At 38.5% G+C, this 19951-nt stretch overlaps 1 protein-coding gene across 1 annotated transcript in view; it reads right to left on the minus strand.

Moving 5' to 3' along the window:
- ppil2 (peptidylprolyl isomerase like 2) overlaps nucleotides 1–19951 on the minus strand; it is a 59458-nt gene that overhangs the window by 14300 nt on the left and 25207 nt on the right. Inside the window, exons 9-14 of the mRNA XM_003225117.4 lie at nucleotides 15856–15931; nucleotides 15159–15319; nucleotides 14884–14959; nucleotides 12382–12488; nucleotides 3783–3872; nucleotides 2484–2517 (exon numbers count right to left, since the gene is read on the minus strand). Coding sequence (XP_003225165.1) covers nucleotides 2484–2517; nucleotides 3783–3872; nucleotides 12382–12488; nucleotides 14884–14959; nucleotides 15159–15319; nucleotides 15856–15931 — 544 coding nt within the window. The remainder of the gene's footprint in view (nucleotides 1–2483; nucleotides 2518–3782; nucleotides 3873–12381; nucleotides 12489–14883; nucleotides 14960–15158; nucleotides 15320–15855; nucleotides 15932–19951) is intronic.

Here is a 19951-nt window from a genome sequence, read left to right on the forward strand (position 1 = left end):
ATTTTAACATTTCCTCTCTCAGGTACAACAAAGGCTCGGAGTGTATAATCCCTCTCATTAAAAGAAAAAGCCATCTCTGACATAAATGAGTTCCTTTGTTCTCTTTCGGAGCATCGCTGCCCTTGTCCTCTGGTTGTTTCTGACTGATGGCAACCCTATTGTGGGGTTTTCTGGGCAAGATCGTTTCAGAGCAAGTCCTCCAGTGGGTTTCCATGGCTGAGTGGGGAGCTTGAACCTCGATCTCCAGAACCATAGCACATCATCTACTTACACTGAACCATTTTCTTAGACAAAATTTCCATAGAGTTCTTTTTCTAAGAATTAGATCCACTAAGGCATCAAGTAAGGTCCTACAGTGGAACCTCAACTTAAGAGTGTCCCAATTTTAGAGTGTTTTGAGTTTTGTTTTGACATAAGAGCAGCATTTTGAGTTAAGAGCTAGCTCCAGAACGAGTACTAGTGTCAGAATCCAGGGCTTTAGAGCTTCAAAGGAGCAGCCTCCGAGCCTCATGCTCTTGTCCGAATTGAGAGACTGCTGTCTGCTTTGCTCTTGCCCACTTTGAGGAATTTTGCACTAGTTGATTTTGTGTGGTTTTTATTGCTGGTATGTCTGGCTTCATAAAAAGAGAGAAGAGAGCCTAGAATGAGGACAGGATGAAGAAGAAAAGGATGCTTCTGCCTTTTTGTGCTTCCTTGCCACAACTTGGTGCTTCTACCATTTTAAAGTTGATCTTTCTTTATTATTCCATGCAAATGTGCATTTATACATTATTATTTTTATTTATAAAGTAACAAACGAACATGAAAAGGATCAAATTCTGGCTCCCAGTATTTAAAAACTCTAGAATCAGGACAGTAAATAAAGAACAACCCACAGAAAACAGGGGAATTCCAGACAGGAATCAATCAAGGCCAGCTAACACCTCCCAACAAAGGATTCCCCCAGGCAGGAAGCAGCCAGACTTCGAAGCTGCGAGGTCATTCAGTGCTAATCAAGGTGTCCAATGGCAACATTCCCACTTGCCTCCAATAGACAAAGTGTTCTTTCTCCCACCCTGGACTTCCCAGAGATATATAAATCCCAGGTATATAAATGGGCCTAGTTTCCAACAGACCTCACAACCTCTGAGGATGCCTGCCATAGATGTGGGCGAAACGTCAGGAGAGAATGCTTCTGGAACATGGCCAGACAGTCCAGAAAACTCACAGCAACCCAGTGATTCTGGCCCGGAAAGCCTTCGACAACACAAAGTACATTAGGGAGGGTTTTGCAGGGCCGGAACGAATTAATAGCATTTCAATGTGAACACTTGCCTTTTGATGAGAGCGTTTTGAATTAAGAGCTCAGTCAAGGAAAAAAATAAACTCTTAAGTCAAGGTATCGCTATACCCCAAAGAGATGATGATGATGACAATATTTTTCTCTTAGAGTGATTCAAAGCAATGAACTATGGGAAAAACAACTCAACACCTAAAGACTGTAAACAAGAGCCTTCCAAACTGTGTGTCACGACACAGGAACACACAACCAAAGCCATCCACACGACCCAGGAACACAGAACCAAAGCCATCCACATGACACAGAAACACACAACCAAAGCCATCTAAAAACTTTCAGAGAGGTTTCATCACGACAGAAGTTGAGTATTGGTGTTTTTTCAAGTGTAGGTACTGCTGTAACTTTTATAATTTGCCCAATTTGTTGACCGAGTTGCAGTAAGTATCACAAAAATGGAAATTTTTTCCAATCAGTGAGACAGATGCTTCACTACATTCCGCTCCCTCCCTCTCATCTCAATGTCCACAGAGCTCATTCCGGCTAAAAAAAAATGAGAGGGCAGGTCAAGTGGATTGTAAACAGTGTAAACAATGCCCTCAGGAATTTTCAATTTATCGGTGAGTCAGCTGCCGGAGCTGCATTTCAATTTTCTAGACCCTCCTGTCAAGGTTTTTACCGAGCAAGACAAGCAAAGGCAGGGAATTGGGAGAGGGGCAGCGAGACCTTTATGGCAACCAAACCTGAGCAGAGATGGAAGTGGCCATGAGCAACTCCACAAGCATCTTTCATAACCAGGCCCTTGTTCAGGACAATGGCATTTTCTCATCTGACAGTTCTCAAAATAGCCCAACTCCACAGTGGGCTCAGAGAAGGCAACGCAGCCAGAAAGAGGAAAAATAAAACCATAAGACATGCATTCAACTTGAAAAGAGCCACAGCTCAAGAGATACAGCACCCATTTTTTTGGGCAGGATGCCCCAAGTTCAAAACCAGGTAGGGATGGAAAAGACAGGTATAAAACAGTATTCCAAGTCTCAACTTGATCTGGTTTCATCCCAAAAATGAAGTAAGGAATAAGGGTGCAGATGAAAGAGAGGACAGGTCTGGAGATGAGTCTATCTTTTAAAACTACACACAAAGAAGTCATGAGGTAGGCATGAAAGAATATGCATCGGAAAAATCAAGCCAAAGCCAATGGGCTCACCTGTTCCGGTGCCAGTTGGATCACCCCCTTGGATCTGCAGAATCAAAATAGGAACGTAACGTGGTTAAATTGATATACCGTATATACTCGAGTATAAGCCGACCCAAATATAAGCAGAGACGCCTAATTTTACCACAAGAAAACTGGGAAAACATTGACTCAAGTATAAGCCAAGAGCAGTAAATTTCAGAAATAAAAAATAGATACCAATAAAATGACATTAATCGAGGCATCGGTAGGTTAAATGCTTTTTGAATATTTACATAAAGATAAGACTCTCCGACTCTGATTAAATCATTATTCTCATCTTCTTCTTCAATGTAAATACCCTTATATATCCTTTTAATAATACAGTAGAGTCTCACTTATCCAACACTCGCTTATCCAACATTCTGGATTATCCAACGCATTTTTGGAGTCAATGTTTTCAATATATCGTGATATTTTGGTGCTAAATTCATAAATATAGTAATTACTACATAGCATTACTGCGTATAGAACTACTTTTTCTGCCAAATTTGTTGTCTAACATGATGTTTTGGTGCTTAATTTGTAAAATCATAACCTAATTTGATGTTTAATAGGCTTTTCCTTAATGCCTCCTTATTATCCAACATATTCGCTTATCTAACATTCTGCCAGCCCGTTTATGTTGGATAAGTGAGACTCTACTGTAATAATAGTAACAATAACAATAGAGTAAAATAATAAATGTAATAATACCAATAATAACATCAGGGTGAAATAATAAATGTATTAATAATAATACAAATAGAGTAATAGTAACAATAATAAAAGAGTAAAATATAAATGTAATAATACCAATAATAATATCAGCGTGAAATAATAAATGTATTAATAACAATACAAATCGAGTAAAATAAATGTAATAGTAACAATAATAATAGAGTAATATATAAATGTAACAATACCAATAATAATATCAGGGTGAAATAATACATGTATTAATAATAATACAAATAGAGTAAAATAAATGTAATAGTAACAATAATAATAGAGTAAAATAATAAATGTAATAATACAGTAGGTAGTCTCTTTTATACGATTATGTGTCTGAATTGCTCCCCAAATACAGATAATGACAATCTGAAGTATGCGACCCGGACAATGTGTCATTGCTCTTACTCGGAAAGAACAACTGGGTTCCCTATTAATACCAGCCTTGGTTTATGTCTGTGAAAGATTCTGGTTCACAGGAAATCCATTGTATTGCCACCACAAAACAGTCTCAATTAAGAGACTGGCAAAATACCTCCATCCTGAATCCGCAATACTCACCACAAAATTGCGAATCGATCTGTGAAAAATGGTCCCGTCGTAGTAATTCTTCTTGCATAGTTTAATGAAGTTCTCACAGGTTTTGGGGGTCTGGAAAAGAAAGAGAAAACCACTAACTACCGTATATACTTGAGTATAAGCCGACCCGAATATAAGCCGAGGCGCCTAATTTTACCACAAGAAAACTGGGAAAACATTGACTCAAGTATCAGTGGTAAATTTCAGAAATAAAAATAGAAACCAATAAAATGACATTAATCAAGGCATCGGTAGGTTAAATGTTTTTGAATACAGTAGAGTCTCGCTTATCCAAGCCTCGCTTATCCAAGCCTCTGGATTATCCAAGTCATTTTTGTAGTCAATGTTTTCAATATATCGTGATATTTTGGTACTAAATTTGTAAATACAGTAATTACAACATAACATTACTGTGTATTGAACTACTTTTTCTGTAAAATTTGTTGTATAACATCAAATTTTGGTGCTTAATTTGTAAAATCATAACCTAATTTGATGTTTAATAGGCTTTTCCTTAATCCCTCCTTATTATCCAAGATATTCGCTTATCCAAGCTTCTGCTGGCCTGTTTAGCTTGGATAAGTGAGACTCTACTGTATATATATAATATATATATACCAGGCATGGGCAAACTTGGGCCCTCCGGTAGCTGTTACGAATTGTGGGAGTTGCAGTCCAAAACACCTGAAGGGCCCAAGTTTGCCCATGCCTGATATACACGCACATATACACACACACAATAGAATATAATATAATATATATTATATATATTAATCCGTCCTTATTATCCAAGCTATTTGCTTATCCAAGCTTCTGCCGGCCCGTTTAGCTTGGATAAGTGAGATTCTACTGTATTTACATACAACTCTAATTTAAGATAAGACTGTCCAACTCTGATTAAATCATTATTCTCATCTTCTTCAATGTAAATGCCTTTATGTATCCTTTTAATACTAATAGAGTAAAATGATAAATGTAATAACAATAATACCAGAGTGAAATAATAAATGTATTAATAATAATAAAAATAGAATAAATGTACTGTATTTACATACAACTCTAATTTAAGATAAGAATGTCCAACTCTGATTAAATCATTATTCTCATCTTCTTCAATGTAAATGCCCTTATGTATCCTTTTAATAATAATAGAGTAAAATGATAAATGTAATAACAATAATATCAGAGTAAAATAATAAACGTATTAATAATAATAATAAAAATAGAGTAAAATAAACGTAATACTAACAATAATAGTAGAGTAAAACAATAAATGTAATAATACCAATAAAAATAGAGAAATATAATAAATGTACTCGAGAATAAATGGTACATTTATTATATTTCTCTATTTTTATTGGTATTATGCCATCATTTCTCTGTTCCTCCCATCAGCTTCCTCTATCAATGTCATCAGTTACAGAGACCGAGCACTGGCCCAAATCCAAAGACAACGAAACCACAGTCAATTCTCAAATACAATGAACTTGTCCCATTGATTACAATGGGACTTGCGCATGACAAGCTTCCCCTGGGTTCAGGCCATTGTGCTTAAGTCATGGCAAGGTCAGACCGAGACAATGTAAAGTCCGCAGAGAAGACATGAATGGTGCCACCAACGTCCCTTCCACCCCGGGATGGAAAAAAATCTCATTCCGTTCCAGATTATGCGTCTATGGACTATTAAAGCACACCTTGTCCCTCAAATTGGCACGGCTACAAATGTACCGTATATGCTTGAGTATAAGCCGACCCGAATATAAGCCGAGGCACCTGATTTTAACATAAAAACTGGGAAAACTTATTAACGCGAGTATAAGCCAAGGGTGGGAAATGCAGCAGCTATGGGTAAATTTCAAAAATAAAAATAGAAATAGATAAAAATAAATTACTGTATATACTCGAGTATAAGCCTAGTTTTTCAGCCCTTTTTTTAAGACTGAAAAAGCCCCCCTCGGCTTATACTCGGGTGAGGGTCCTGGTTGGCTTATATTTGGGTCAGCCTATACTCAAAAATATTTATTTATTTATTATTCAAACTTATATGCCGCCACTCCCCTAGGGCTCGGGGCGGCTTACAAGAACAGGCTAAAATCTAACAATTTAAAAACATCTTAAAAACATCTTTTAAAAACATCAATGTATATATGGTATATTTATTATTTTTCTCTATTATTATTGGTATTATTACATTTATTTTGTTTCTATTATTGTTGCTACTATTACATTTATTTTACTCTATTTTTATTATTATTAATACATTTAGTATTTCACTCTGATCTTATTATTATTACATTTATTATTTTACTCTATTTATTATTATTACTATTACATGTATATAATTTATGAGAATAATGATTTGATCAGAGTTGGACAGTCTTATCTTAAATTTGAGCTTTATGTAAATATTCAAAAACATTTAACCTACTGATGCCTCAATTAATGTAATTTTATAGGTATCTATTTTTATTTCTGAAATTTCTTACCCTTGGCTTATACTGGAGTCAATGTTTTCCCAGTTTTTTTGTGGTAAAATTAGGTGCCTCGGCTTATATTCGGGTCAGCGTATACTCGAGTATATACGGTACATTAATGGAGGCCTCAGAAGGTTAAATGTTTTTGAATATTTACATGAGACGGTAATTTAAGATAAAACTGTCCAACTCTGATTAAATCATTATTTTAACCTTCTTCAATGTAAATGTGATTACGTATCCATCCAATAGTAATAAATACACTAAAATAATAAATATAATAATAATAGACTAAAATAATACATGTAATAATAATTAGAGTACAATAATAAATGTAATAGTAACAATAATAATAGAGTAAAATAATAAATGTAATCATAATAATATTAATACATAGAGTAAAATAATAAATGTAATCATAATAATACTAATACATGGCTCGGGCTGTGGCGCAGGCTGGAGAGCAAGCCAGCTGCAACCAGCTGCAATGAATCACTCTGACCAGGAGGTCATGAGTTCGAGGCCCGCTTGGAGCCTATGTTTGTCTTGTCTTTGTTCTATGTTAAAAGGCATTGAATGTTCGCCTATATGTGTAATGTGATCCGCCCTGAGTCCCCTTTGGGGTGAGAAGGGCGGAATATAAATGCTGTAAATAAATAAATAAATAAAGTAAAATATTAAATGTAATCGTAACAGGGACCAGGCCTTTGACCAATAATAGCAGCATTAAGTATTATAATGTGTGCTGGACCTTAATTTGATAGACTCGTATTTCTAGATCTGATTGCGCCTATCTGCTATTTAGTATTGTATTTTATGAACGTTGCTGTAATTAATTAGTTAACTATTTTAATTGATTTGTATTGTATTTTATATTTTTATATATGTGTGTTTTATTGTAAGCCGCCCTGAGTCCCCTTTTGGGTGAGAAGGGCGGGATACAAATGTTGTAATAAATAAATAAATGAATAATCATAGAGAAAAATAATAAATTACGTATATACTCGAGTATAAGCCAACCCAAATTTAAGCTGACCAGGACCCTCACTCTAGTATAAGCCGAGTCCTAAAAAAGAACTGAAAAACTCGGCTTATACTTGAGTATATACGGTATTTTGTTGAAGTGCATTGCATCATCAAATGTGTGGAGTTCAACCATATACAGCAGAGTCTAGAAGAGTTCTTTGGAGACACTGCATGGATAACAACAATGCTTATTTTCCCACAGACTTGAAATAAAGAAAATTGAAATTAGTTTGAAGCCAAAGTGCTGGAAAGAACAACAATCCAGTCCCAACGTTCTACACACCAAAAAACAACCCACTAGAACATCTCAAAGTTTAGAAATATTCTGCCGGCTGCAGCTTCGTAAACAAGGACAAGCACCCGCTTCTCCCCTTTCTGAAAAACCTCTACTGAAAGGTCTTCCTGGAAAAGCCATCAACGCATTCCCAAAGTCATCGCTGTGCATCTCACAAGGCACATAACACTCTGGCAAGGAACCGGTTTCCTTAGCAACATTACTGGAAGAGAGCACAGTTAAAACCAGTCTAAGATCATTCGCTCGATCAGAAAGAGATACCAATATCATCCTTCACGCAGGGCATGGAATGGCATTTTATTTTGTTTCTGGAAAAAAAAGCTCAGGGGGCGCTGAGTCATAATTTTTCTGGTAGGCCAAATACCGTATATACTCGAGTATAAGCCGACCCGAATATAAGCCGAGGCACCTAATTTTACCACAAGAAAACTGGGAAAACATTGACTCCAGTATAAGCCGAGGGTGGGAAATTTCAGAAATAAAAACAGATACCAATAAAATGACATTAATTGAAGCATCAGTAGGTTAAATGTTTTTGAATATTTACATCAAGCTCTAATTTAAGATAAGCCTGTCCAACTCTGATTAAATCATTATTCTCATCTTCTTCAATGTAAATGTGCTTATGTATCCTTTGAATAATAATAGAGTAAAATAATACATGTAATCTATATATATAAAAGAGTGATGGCATCAGGGCAGCGGACAAAACTACAAAACTACAGGCCCCCCAACCTCGAAATTTGACAACACAACCCATCATTCACGGCTCTAGGTTGATACAACAAAAAGAAAAGAAAAACAAAGTCCTAATTAGAGGGAGAGGAATAATAGTTTTTATCCAATTGCTGCCAGTTGGAAGGCTAAGCTCCGCCCACTTGGCCTCCTAGCAACCTCCTCAGCCCAGGGGACAGGCACACTAAGGCCTCTTCCACCGATTATCAGATTTGAATTGGATTATATGGCAGTGTAGACTCAAGGCCCTTCCACACAGCTATATAACCCATTTAGAATCTTATATTATCTCCTTTGCACTGGATTATCTTGAATCCACACTGCCATATAATCCACTTCAGTGTGCATACTAAACATAAAGACAACCATACAACAGACATTCAATACCACCACTACCTCAACAATTTCTCACCAACACCACCAGACAACGGCACAGCAACGCGTGGCCGGGCACAGCTAGTAATAATAATAATAATAAATACAGGAAAATAATACATGTAGTAATAAATAGAGTAAAATAATAAATATAATAATAATAAGATCAGAGTGAAATAATAAATGTATTAGTAATAATAATAAAAATAGAGTAAAATAAATGTAATAGTAGCAACAACAGAGAACAATAATAAATGTAATAATACCAATAGTAATAGAGAAAAATAATCAATGTAATAATACCAATAATAATAGAGAAAAATAATAAATGCAATAATACCAATAATAATAGAGAAAAATAATCAATGTACCATATATTCTCGAGTATAAGCTGACCCAAATATAAGCCAACCAGGACCCTCACTTGAGTATAAGCCGAGGGGGGCTTTTTCAGTCTTAAAAAAGGACTGAAAAACTAGGCTTATACTCAAGTATATACAGTAAGTTTGGGAACCACTGTTATAGATGGCTATACACAAGGAAAATACACTTGTCCTGAGACTGCAAGGTTTGGAAGGCAGCAGAGCTGTGAATGAGCAGAGCTCTTGGCAGCCTTTCATTCGTAAGGTCCTTACAAGTCAATGCGCATTGGACAACATCAACAAGACAAGAACTATCAATGTTGCCTACTCTTAAATCACCTCTTTGGCGCAAGGTACCTAAGCTACTCCCAAGTTCTTATACAAGACATTTGTGTTCGTTTTTAAGGTGCGTTTGGAGCCAACCTTGACCGAAAAGCCACCCATGTATGCAGGTGTAAGCAAACTATCAAGTCTTCCTTGCTGCCAAAAGGATAGGACTTGAGCCAGACAGAATCCATATAGGTGCCAACTCCACCGATCAGAATGTTTTCATAGCAGATTCCTGATTTGCCTGTCTTTTTTTCGGAGATTTCAGAGGCCAAATGTGACAGCAGCTCAGTCACGAGATCGAAAGCCAGTTTCTTTCGCTCAGCCCTTGGGTCCTGCCTCTCTCAGGGGTGTATATAAAGTGATGCTCTCTCCCTTTCTCTTTTTCATGCCAGATTACATAGGTGCCTGGTAGTCTGAGCTGTCCTGGGAGGATAGTAGATGGAAGAAAAAGCTGCTCTGACATTCAAAATCTGGTCTGACCAAACACGAAATGTGGAGGCCTGAGAAGATGAACCAGAAACTCAGTGACACGGTTCAAATGCTGGAAGCCTTCCAAGCTCCAAGTGCATGTCCTTAATCCTATGAAGCTGTCTGTTGGCCACGAGCCATCATTTTACCCCAGACACCAACTGGTGGGCTTTGAGCAGCTGATACAAAGCTGGAAGCATGGAATCATCCTTAAGAGAGAAAGTCCTTTGAGCCTGGAAACACAGGATCTGTCTCAGGGGACTCCTGGTTCATCAGATCTCACTGGGCTTTGTGATAGGATCATCGCCTCCATGGCTTGGGCCCTTGGTCGTCTCTCTCTCTCTTGTAATTATTGTAATTTTATTAAATATTTTAAAATCCCAAAACATTACAAATGTACATAATACAACTGTCTCATCATATCTTCTGTTCCTAGATCTATATCCCCATAACCCTTAAATTGCTCACATAGCATTACAAAAACACAGCACTCCCTCAATTCTATTACAGTAGAGTCTCACTTATCCAAGCTAAACGGACCAGCAGAACTTTGGATAAGCAAATATCTTGGATAATAAGGAGGGATTAAGGAAAAGCCTATTGAACATCAAATTAGGTTATGATTTTACAAATTAAGCACCAAAACATCATGTTATACAACAAATTTGACAGAAAAAGTAGTTCAAGACGCAGCAATGTTATGTTGTAATTACTGTATTTACGAATTTAGCACCAAAATATCACAATATATTGAAAACATTGACTACAAAAATTCATTGGATAATCCAGAACCTTGGATAAGCAAGTCTTGGATAAGTGAGACTCTATTGTACTTCAATACCATTCTAATTTTATCTGTTACATATCATTATAATGTGTTCATTCAGTATTCAACCACAATATTTTTTGGACTTTTGGTGGTTTAAATTCGCCATGGCTTCTACACATGATGCGAAGAGATGGTTTCCAAGTACTATCAAAAAGATCTTATTTCAATCCTCCTTTTATCACCTTAATTTGTAAGTTAACTTTCCCGATACAGCCATCGCCCATATCTTGTTTTACCAATTCTTTATTATCAGATTATCTAACCATGCTTTACTCGCTTCTTTGTGAGAGGATCAAGGGGGACCTTGTCGAAGGTCTTACTGAAATCAAGATATATTACATCCACAGCATTCCCTACATCTACCATTCACTTGTAACTCTATTGGATAAAGAGATAAGATTAGTCTGGCATGACTTGTTTTTGAGAACCTCATGGAAGACTTCCAACTATGAGCCCGATTGTGGACTATATTGTTGTATGTTTTCCGGGCTGTATGGCCATGTTCTAGAAGTATTCTCTCCTGACGTTTCGCCCACATCTATGGCAGGCATCCTCAGAGGTGTGAGGTATATATACCTCACACCTCTGAGGATGCCTGCCACAGATGTGGGCAAAACGTCAGGAGAGAATACTTCTGGAACATGGCCATACAGCCCGGAAAACATACAACAACCCTGTGATTCCGGCCATGAAAGCCTTCGACAACACGGTGGGCTGTATGTCTACTATCCCCCAAAACCAGACCAACTAAGAACAGAGAGCACCAAAAACAAACTTGAAATCAGGCACAGAAACTATGAACACAAGAATGGGTAGAATAGTTCCAATCCGCCACACTGGAGAGACAACTCATGACTTATGTTTGCTTTTCCGCTCCTCTACGCTCCATCCTCAACCCTCTGAAAAGACAGCCATCAACAATATCTAACCTCTTGGCACAAGGAAACATCACAAGCACATGCCAGCAAATGTCACCAAAAACTCAACCAGATTTCATGCCTTCCAAATAAAATAGATACAAGCCAATAGCACAGGGTCCACATGTGAGCAAGTTGGGCATGAGTTTCCAATTTCACTACCAACAGGCCGCCAAGAAGGTGCCACGTCTCCTTCAAGAGGTCAAGAGGTGGCAAGGGATGCGTAATATGCCGCCAGTTGGAAAGGAGACTCAAGAAACTGAAAGGACGGAGACGCCGCCGACCAAAGAAACCACGCAGCATAACATCCAGCGAAATAAATGATTCAAAACACAGTCTGTTCCTTTTGGAGCTGCTCCAATCGGCAACTGCCTCGGTGTCCCGAGACTTTCATCCTTCAGTATTATTGTTACCAAATTAATAGAGAGAGAAATAAGTCGGCAGTAAACACTTGGTCCAAGCTTCCAAGAACCACCCCAGCAAATCCAGAAATGTTGATGCCATCCCTGCCAATTCTGACCACCTGCCTCTCGTTTTCATGTGGATAAAGATACATAGAAGTGGGATCTGCCGAAAGTATTCCAACTCAACTTTCTGCTCCCGTTCCTCTCTCCTCAAGGAGACCTTTTAGCAATTCACATAGCTGTCGTTCCTCTACCAAATGATGAACTATGACAAGGATAAAGAACATGTGATCTTTCAAGATGAGGATGGACTACAACTCCCAATGTTCCTCAATCATTATTACATGTAAGACATAATAAGTGTACCATGTCGCAGTGCAACTCGAGGTTCAGGTCTCCCTTGTTGGTGTGCAGTCGAATATAGCCTTTCTTCTTCACATACTGGTAGCGCACCACGTCATCATCAATAGCAGCTACCGCAAAAGGAAATGTAGATATTAGCACACATTCAATCTGTATTGTTTTGTTTGAGTGCATGCATTTAAGATATTCTATGACTAAGGACACCTTCTCCATCGCATGAGCCTAGAAGTCCATCATGTTGATTCAAAACGAAGACTTATTGGTGATACGCCAGATACCCCAAGAGCAAACCCTAAAGCAGGGCATGAGTGCAATAGCTTTTTTTGGAATTTAAAACACATCTGAAGACCTCTCTCTACTAGCAGGCTTTTTCAGTCAGTTTGAGCGATGAATTTTTAAAATCACATTCTATGTTTGTTATGTCTTAATTTTTGTGTTGTATGTTTTAATATGTTTTAATAGGTACTTTTACGGAATGTACTTAAATTACTGTATATACAGTAGAGTCTCACTTATCCAAGCTAAACGGGCCGGCAGAAGTTTGGATAAGCGAATATCTTGGACAATAAGGAGGGATTAAGGAAAAGCCTATTAAACATCAATTTAGGTTATGATTTTACAAATTAAGCACCAAAACATCATGTTATACAACAAATTTGACAGAAAAAGTAGTTCAATACACAGTAATGTTATGTTGTAATTACTATATTTATGAATTTAGCACCAAAATATCACGATATATTGAAAACATTGACTACAAAAACGGCTTGGATTATCCAGAGGCTTGGATAAGCGAGGCTTGGATAAGTGAGACTCTACTGTACTCGAGTATAAGCCTAGTTTTTCAGCCCTTTTTTAGGACTGAAAAAAACCTTCTCGGATTATACTCGGGTGAGGGTCCTGGTGGTCTTATATTCAGGTCGGCTTATACTCAAGTATATATGGTATATTTATTATTTTTCTCTATTATTATTGGTATTGTTACATCTATTATTTTACTCTATTAATTATTATTATTACATGTATTATTTTGCTCTATTATTGTTGTTACTTTTACATTTATTTTACTCTATTTTTATTATTATTAATACATTTATTATTTTACTCTATTATTATTAAAAGGATACATAAGCACATTTACATTGAAGAAGATGAAAATAATGATTTAATCAGAGTTGAACAGTCAGATCTTAAATTACAGTTCGATGTAAAGATTCAAAAACATTTAAACTAGTGATGCCTCAATTAATGTAATTTTATTGGTATCTCGGCTTATACCGGAGTCAATGTTTTCCCAGTTTTTTTGTGGTAAAATTAGGTGCCTTGGCTTATATTCGGGTTGGCTTATACTCGAGTATATACGGTATGTTTTAATATGTTTTTATTGATGTATCCAAATACGTTGTGCCCTGCTTCAAGCTAAAAGGAGAGGCAGGTAATAAATAAATATTATTATTACGACTACTACTATTATTATTACTACTATTTATTTATTTATTTACAGCATTTATATTCCGCCTTTCTCACCCTGAAGGGGACTCAGGGCGGATCACATTACACCTATAGGCAAACATTCAATGCCTTTTAACATAGAACAAAGACAAACAAACATAGGCTTCGAGCAGGCCTCGAACTCATGACCTCCTGGTCAGAGTGATTCATTGCAGTGACTGATTGCAGCTGCTCTCCAGCCTGCACCACAGCCCAAGCCCATAATTATTATTACTATAATTATTTCCTCAGGTACTGTTTTGCCTCAGCACGTTTTTCAAGACCTAGCGGTGCAGTTTGAATTGGGAAGGAACGAGATTAAATTTTGTGCTGAACACTGTTTTCTTGATGGTGTTTGTGTGTGACTTGCACAAGGTCAGCCAGTGGGTTTCCATGGCCGAACTGGGAGTCAAACCCAAGTCTGCAATGCCCAAACCACTACGCCTCTGCAGAGTAAAGTCATCAAACTATTCTGATCCTTCACAACTCCGTATTATAACTGGGGCTTCTGGAAATGGAAGTCTGTAACACTGTGTTGATGGTTCCTCTACCCTGCTGCAGGGATCTAAGCCTAAGCTTGGACCCAAGATGACATACTATTGCCCAAATCTCTGAGAACTGACCAATGGTACTCAAACCTTCTTCCCTGCCTCCGTAACTAGAATTACCTCGGAAGGGGGTTAAATACTGTGCTAAATATGGCAGAAAACAAACAGCAAGGTTGAGCTAAATCCAGCTTGGTTGTGATTCATGATCCTGGGCTCTTCAGTTCATATGAGGCCGAGTTTCGCATCCAAGATGTTCACTACCTGCCATAATCCTTATCCCAGCAACCAAATATCCTTTTATACCAGTGCTTGGCAAATGATTCATAGCAGAAGGCTTTACTCTTTAACACCAATGTGCTTAATTTTAAGATTATGCCTTTCTGTATTTTTACTCGTGAGCCGCCCTGGGTTTTGGGAGAAGATCAAAATCGAGTCGATAAAGTGAAGTAGCCTGAAATGAACGTACCTGCTTCGTGCATCGTCTCGGGGGCCATGGCGGTCGAGGTGAAAGAGGCGCTCACCCTGCCAGTGGAGTAGTGAGCCTGTTGGACAATGACAAAGGGGTGAGAGATGTTATGCCACAACAGTTGTGGAATGGGAAGCAAATGGTGTGCAACCTGGCAAAGCAACCTGGCAAACATCTCAACAGTTGATGTTTGAGGGCAAGACCAACCTTCTGGTGATCTGTTAGGAGAGAGCTGTTGAAACGGCTCCCTTTACCAATCAGTAAACATCACTCACCGCATTCAGCTTATCCACTTTCTTTTTCTCGGGCCCCCGCATCGTCGTGGCCAGAAGCTCATCCCCTTTGAACTCCTTATAAAGCTCGGAGAGCGTCTCTCGGGTCTCAACGTTTGCATTCTTCAAGTAATAGGATGGGTCGGATTTTGCTTTCTCTTCATCTGCAAAACATTTAATACAGGGGTGTCAAACTCATTTATATTGAGGGCCACATCTGCTTTGGGGTTGCCTTCAAAGGACCATGGATGGAGGATCTGTGGATACAGAGGAGCACCTTTTTTTTTTAAACATAGGGGCCTGAGGTTGTTAGGAATTGTGGGAATTAGAGTCCAAAACACCTGGAGGGCCCAAGTTTGCCCATGCTTGGTCTACACTGTAGAATTAATGCAGTTTGACGCCACTTGAACTGCTACGACTCAATGCTATCAAATCCTAGGAGTTGTCACTCGGTGAAGCATCAGCACTTTTTTGGCAGAGAAAGCTAAAGATCTCACAAAACCACAGCATTAAGCCATGGCAGCTAAAGTGGCTTCAAATAGCATTCATTCTACAGTAGATGCAGCTGTAGTCCAACTGTCAATTCAATCCACCATCCTCGACCCCAAAGTATTGTGGGAAATTAAAACGGCCTCAGTTGACTGACCCAGTTGTCTTAAGAGAGCCTGTTTTCATCTTATATCCCTAACACCACTCTTACCTGGATCTGTAACTTTCAAGTTGTTTTTAACATGGAAAAAACTGGAGACATTAAATTTGTCCAAGTTGGTTGGATCCTTTCAAAGAAAGAGAGAAAAAAATTGAACTAAACAGGATGTAGATATTAGTCATCCTGACAACGTCAGCCAACTACTTATAGCCCTCTTGATGTATTTTTTTTAAAAATTTCTCCAATAACCCTTTCCACAAAAGCCTCTCTTCACCCCGGCACAATCCTTCCAATTATTATGAAACTCGAAGCTAAAGGCTTTCAAAATAATGCAAGCGCCGTTGGGTATTTGGAGGAGTGGGAGTCTAAGGCAGTGCAGGAGGAAAGACATTAAAAGTGGCCCAAAGTCCAAATGTAACACTGGGACATCTGTCTCATATGGCAATGCGCATGCAAATTATGTAACTCCAGTTGAATGCGGCATTGTGCTTTTCGATAAGGACCCTTCCAATAGTCCATCACCACCAAGTCACCAGAGAGAGCCAATTGCGCCGTCTCTCATTAAATGACATAATTATGTCTTTCATTCAGCTCTGAAATTGTTTGCTTTTGCTGGTGAATAAATCTTTGGTTTGATGGCTGGCAGTAAAACCAAGAGGCATTTACCAAAGTGAGCCTGCGTCCAAATGACAGCCCACTGGCTGGCTCGGCCCCCCTCCCGGTTCCCGACACCATTTTAATTATTTTCCTTTGTTCCCTTTGCTTCGGGAAGGAGGGGACGGGAGGATTTTCAGCCAGGAGAAAATCCCTTTTCATCAACTGGCACCCGAAGTAGACCAAGGGTGCATCGACACTGCAGAATAATAATAATACAGTAGAGTCTCACTTATCCAACATAAACGGGCCGGCAGAATGTTGGATAAGTGAATATGTTGGATAATAAGGAGGCATTAAGGAAAAGACTATTAAACATCAAATTAGGTTATGATTTTACAAATTAAGCAACAAAACATCATGTTAGACAACAAATTTGGCAGAAAAAGTAGTTCAATACGCAGTAATGCTATGTAGTAATTACTGTATTTATGAATTTAGCACCCAAATATCACGATATATTGAAAACATTGACTACAAAAATGCGTTGGATAATCCAGAATGTTGGATAAGCGAGTGTTGGATAAGTGAGACTCTACTGTAATAATAATAATAATAATAATAATAATAATAACAACACTTTATTTATATACCGCCTTATCTCCCGGATGGGACTCAGGGCGGTTTACAGTCATAAAAGCAACACAAACATTACATAACAACATAATAACACATTATTAAACAAAGTAAAATAATACAATTATAACAATAAATAACACTTACATGGATGCAGTCTGACACCACTTTAGTTGGGTTGCTGTATGTTTTCCGGGCTGTCTGGCCATGTTTCCAGAAGTATTATCTTCTGACGTTTCGCCCACATCTATGGCAGGCATCCTCACAACCTCTGAGGATGCCTGCCATAGATGTGGGCGAAACGTCAGGAGAGAATACTTCTGGAAACATGGCCCGACAGCCCGGAAAACATACAACAACCCTGTGATCCCAGCCATGAAAGCCTTTGACAACACATACCACTTTAGTTTCTGCATCTGGAATTTACTGTTGTCATTATTGGGAACGTGCCAGAGTTAAGACTCAGATGAAGAGTTTGGGGTATAAATCTCATAAAACAGAGGCTGGCAGAACAGGAAATAGTGGCAGAATGCTGAGCCCGTGGCACATTTTCCTCGGCTGAATAAGGGGCAGCTGGATCAGTTCCATGCAGATGGATTGGGAGGAGCATCTAGTTCAATGGGAGCAGAGGCAGGCTTCTTGCCCAAGCTAGGAAGGCAGAGAGGGATAGAACTGAGGATGGAGAGAGGTGTGGAGCCAAATATTGTATTTCACTGAACCTAAGGTGCAATTGAAGCTTCAATTTTGAAAGAAAATAATTTGCTTAGAATTCTTAGAATATTTTTTTGGAATTCCCGCTGCATTCATGACCCAGACTTAGTAAAAAAGACTCATGCAGGCAAGAGTGTGAAGAAAGCCTGAAGTCATCCTGTCTTCATGAGTCATTTTTAAAAAGTCTACAGACCCGTCGGGAAGGAAGAGGTAGCAGGAAGCAGTGCTTAGGTAAAATACCAGTAAATAGCTTTCTGGTTGAAGTTGAAGACAAAACAATTGGAAGTGCCATTGGGGTTGGGGCCCTTCCTCCTTCAATAAAAATACATTCTCAATCTGGAGGCATTTGGGACTGGGGTCCTTCCTCCTTTTTTGTGAATATAAGGCACACCCCACCCTATTTTTGAGGCCCCTTAAAACAGGGAATTTTAGCCGTAGCACCAGTCAGGTGTTAAACTAAATTTCCCAAAATGTGAACTCTCTGACTAAAATACTTGCTGATCTAGACGCCCTTATCTGAAGGGTAGTCGGTCAGCGTGCGCACAACATTTAACAAAATGCCATTTTTGGGATCTAATAAAATTGAATCTAAATGAGTAAGAATGGCTAGTAAATTGAAAACATGTACAGTTTTTTTATTGCTGTGTTATTGATATTTGATTGTTTTATCGGGCTAAGCCCCATGTAAGCCGCCCCGAGTCCCTTCGGGGAGATGGGGCGGGGTATAAAAATAAAGTTGCTGTTGTTGTTGTTGTTGTTGTTGTTGTTGTTGTTGTTGTTGTTGTTATTATTATTATTATTATTATTATTATTATTTTCTGCTGATTCTGATTAAATTTATTTTAACATTATGGGTGCAAAATCCAGTCAAACAAGTTGCACTAAAAATGTGTAATGACAAATTTTGACCAATCTTCAGACTGCAACCATTTCCACGGAAACGAAGATATGGACTTGAAATTTTGCTGGACATAATACTGCCAGATTTGCAACTCCCCAGCATCTATAACCACCACGTAGGATCTCTACAAATTCGGCACCTTCGGCGCAAATAATAAAATCTACCAAAGCCAATTAACAAAAAAGTGTCTACCTGAATATGCTTGTGAATAGTATCATTTGAAAGAGAAAATTTTGCTTTACAAGACTGATATGTTTTTGTTTTGCAATGAGACGATTACATATCCATTTACTCAGATCAAAGTATGTTATATATCACATTGAAAAAAGCATCCCCATCACCATAGAGGCCACACACAATAGCCATGCAGTAACTAGCAGGACCACGAGGATATGTAAACGCACAAAACGTAACATACTTTAACCTGAGTAAATGGATACTTAATGGTATAACTTAGTTTAGCACCTGACTGGCGCTACAGCTAAAATTTGAACAAAATTGGAGAACATGATGGCATGGAATGACCCTACTCTGATAGGTGCCGGTCTCCCCCACCCCTTGCCTTCTGCTTCTTTGGGTCTTCCCTGCAGGGCAGATGGTTAAGGAAATAGGTAAAGTTTTCTGCCTCTTGGCCTGTTGTCACCCATCACCATGCACCATTTGCAGCTCCATAATGACATTTGTGTCTTTTATGACCATTTTCCACCCACGGGCATCTCCCCCTCCTGGCATCTCCATGTTGCTGAGCAACCAGATGTCATTGAGGGGCCCGGCTGGAACATCAGCTCCGGGTGCCATGGCAGCCGGTCAGCACACCGTGGCCTCTGCAGCAGCCAGGAGGAGGATGGAAGGCCACGCTGGCTCATCCCCGGCCTGTTAGTCACACCGTTGGTGCAGAGGTTAAACGGCATTAGACATGAAACATGACCTTGGCATTTACATATGCAAAAGATGTTCACCTGATACAAGCTTCTTATCATCACCCTCAATGGCAAAAAAAAAACAACAAAAAAACTCCAGCTTTTTTCTGCATGTGGACAGAAATGGGGCCACAGAATCTTTATGGCCACTGCAGTAGATCTGTCACTGGCAAACTTGTCTCCACCTCAGGACTATAATAATAATAATAATAATAATAATAATAATAATAATAATAATAATAATAATAATAATAATAATAATTTTATTTTTATACCCCGCCCCATCTCCCCGAAGGGACTCAGGGCAGCTTACATGGGGCCAAGCCCAGGTCACAAACAATACAAAAACATAACAATAAAACAATCAACAATAAAACAAGTCATA

Source organism: Anolis carolinensis, chromosome X, assembly GCF_035594765.1.
Source record: "Anolis carolinensis isolate JA03-04 chromosome X, rAnoCar3.1.pri, whole genome shotgun sequence".
NCBI classification, from domain to species: Eukaryota; Metazoa; Chordata; class Lepidosauria; order Squamata; family Dactyloidae; genus Anolis; species Anolis carolinensis.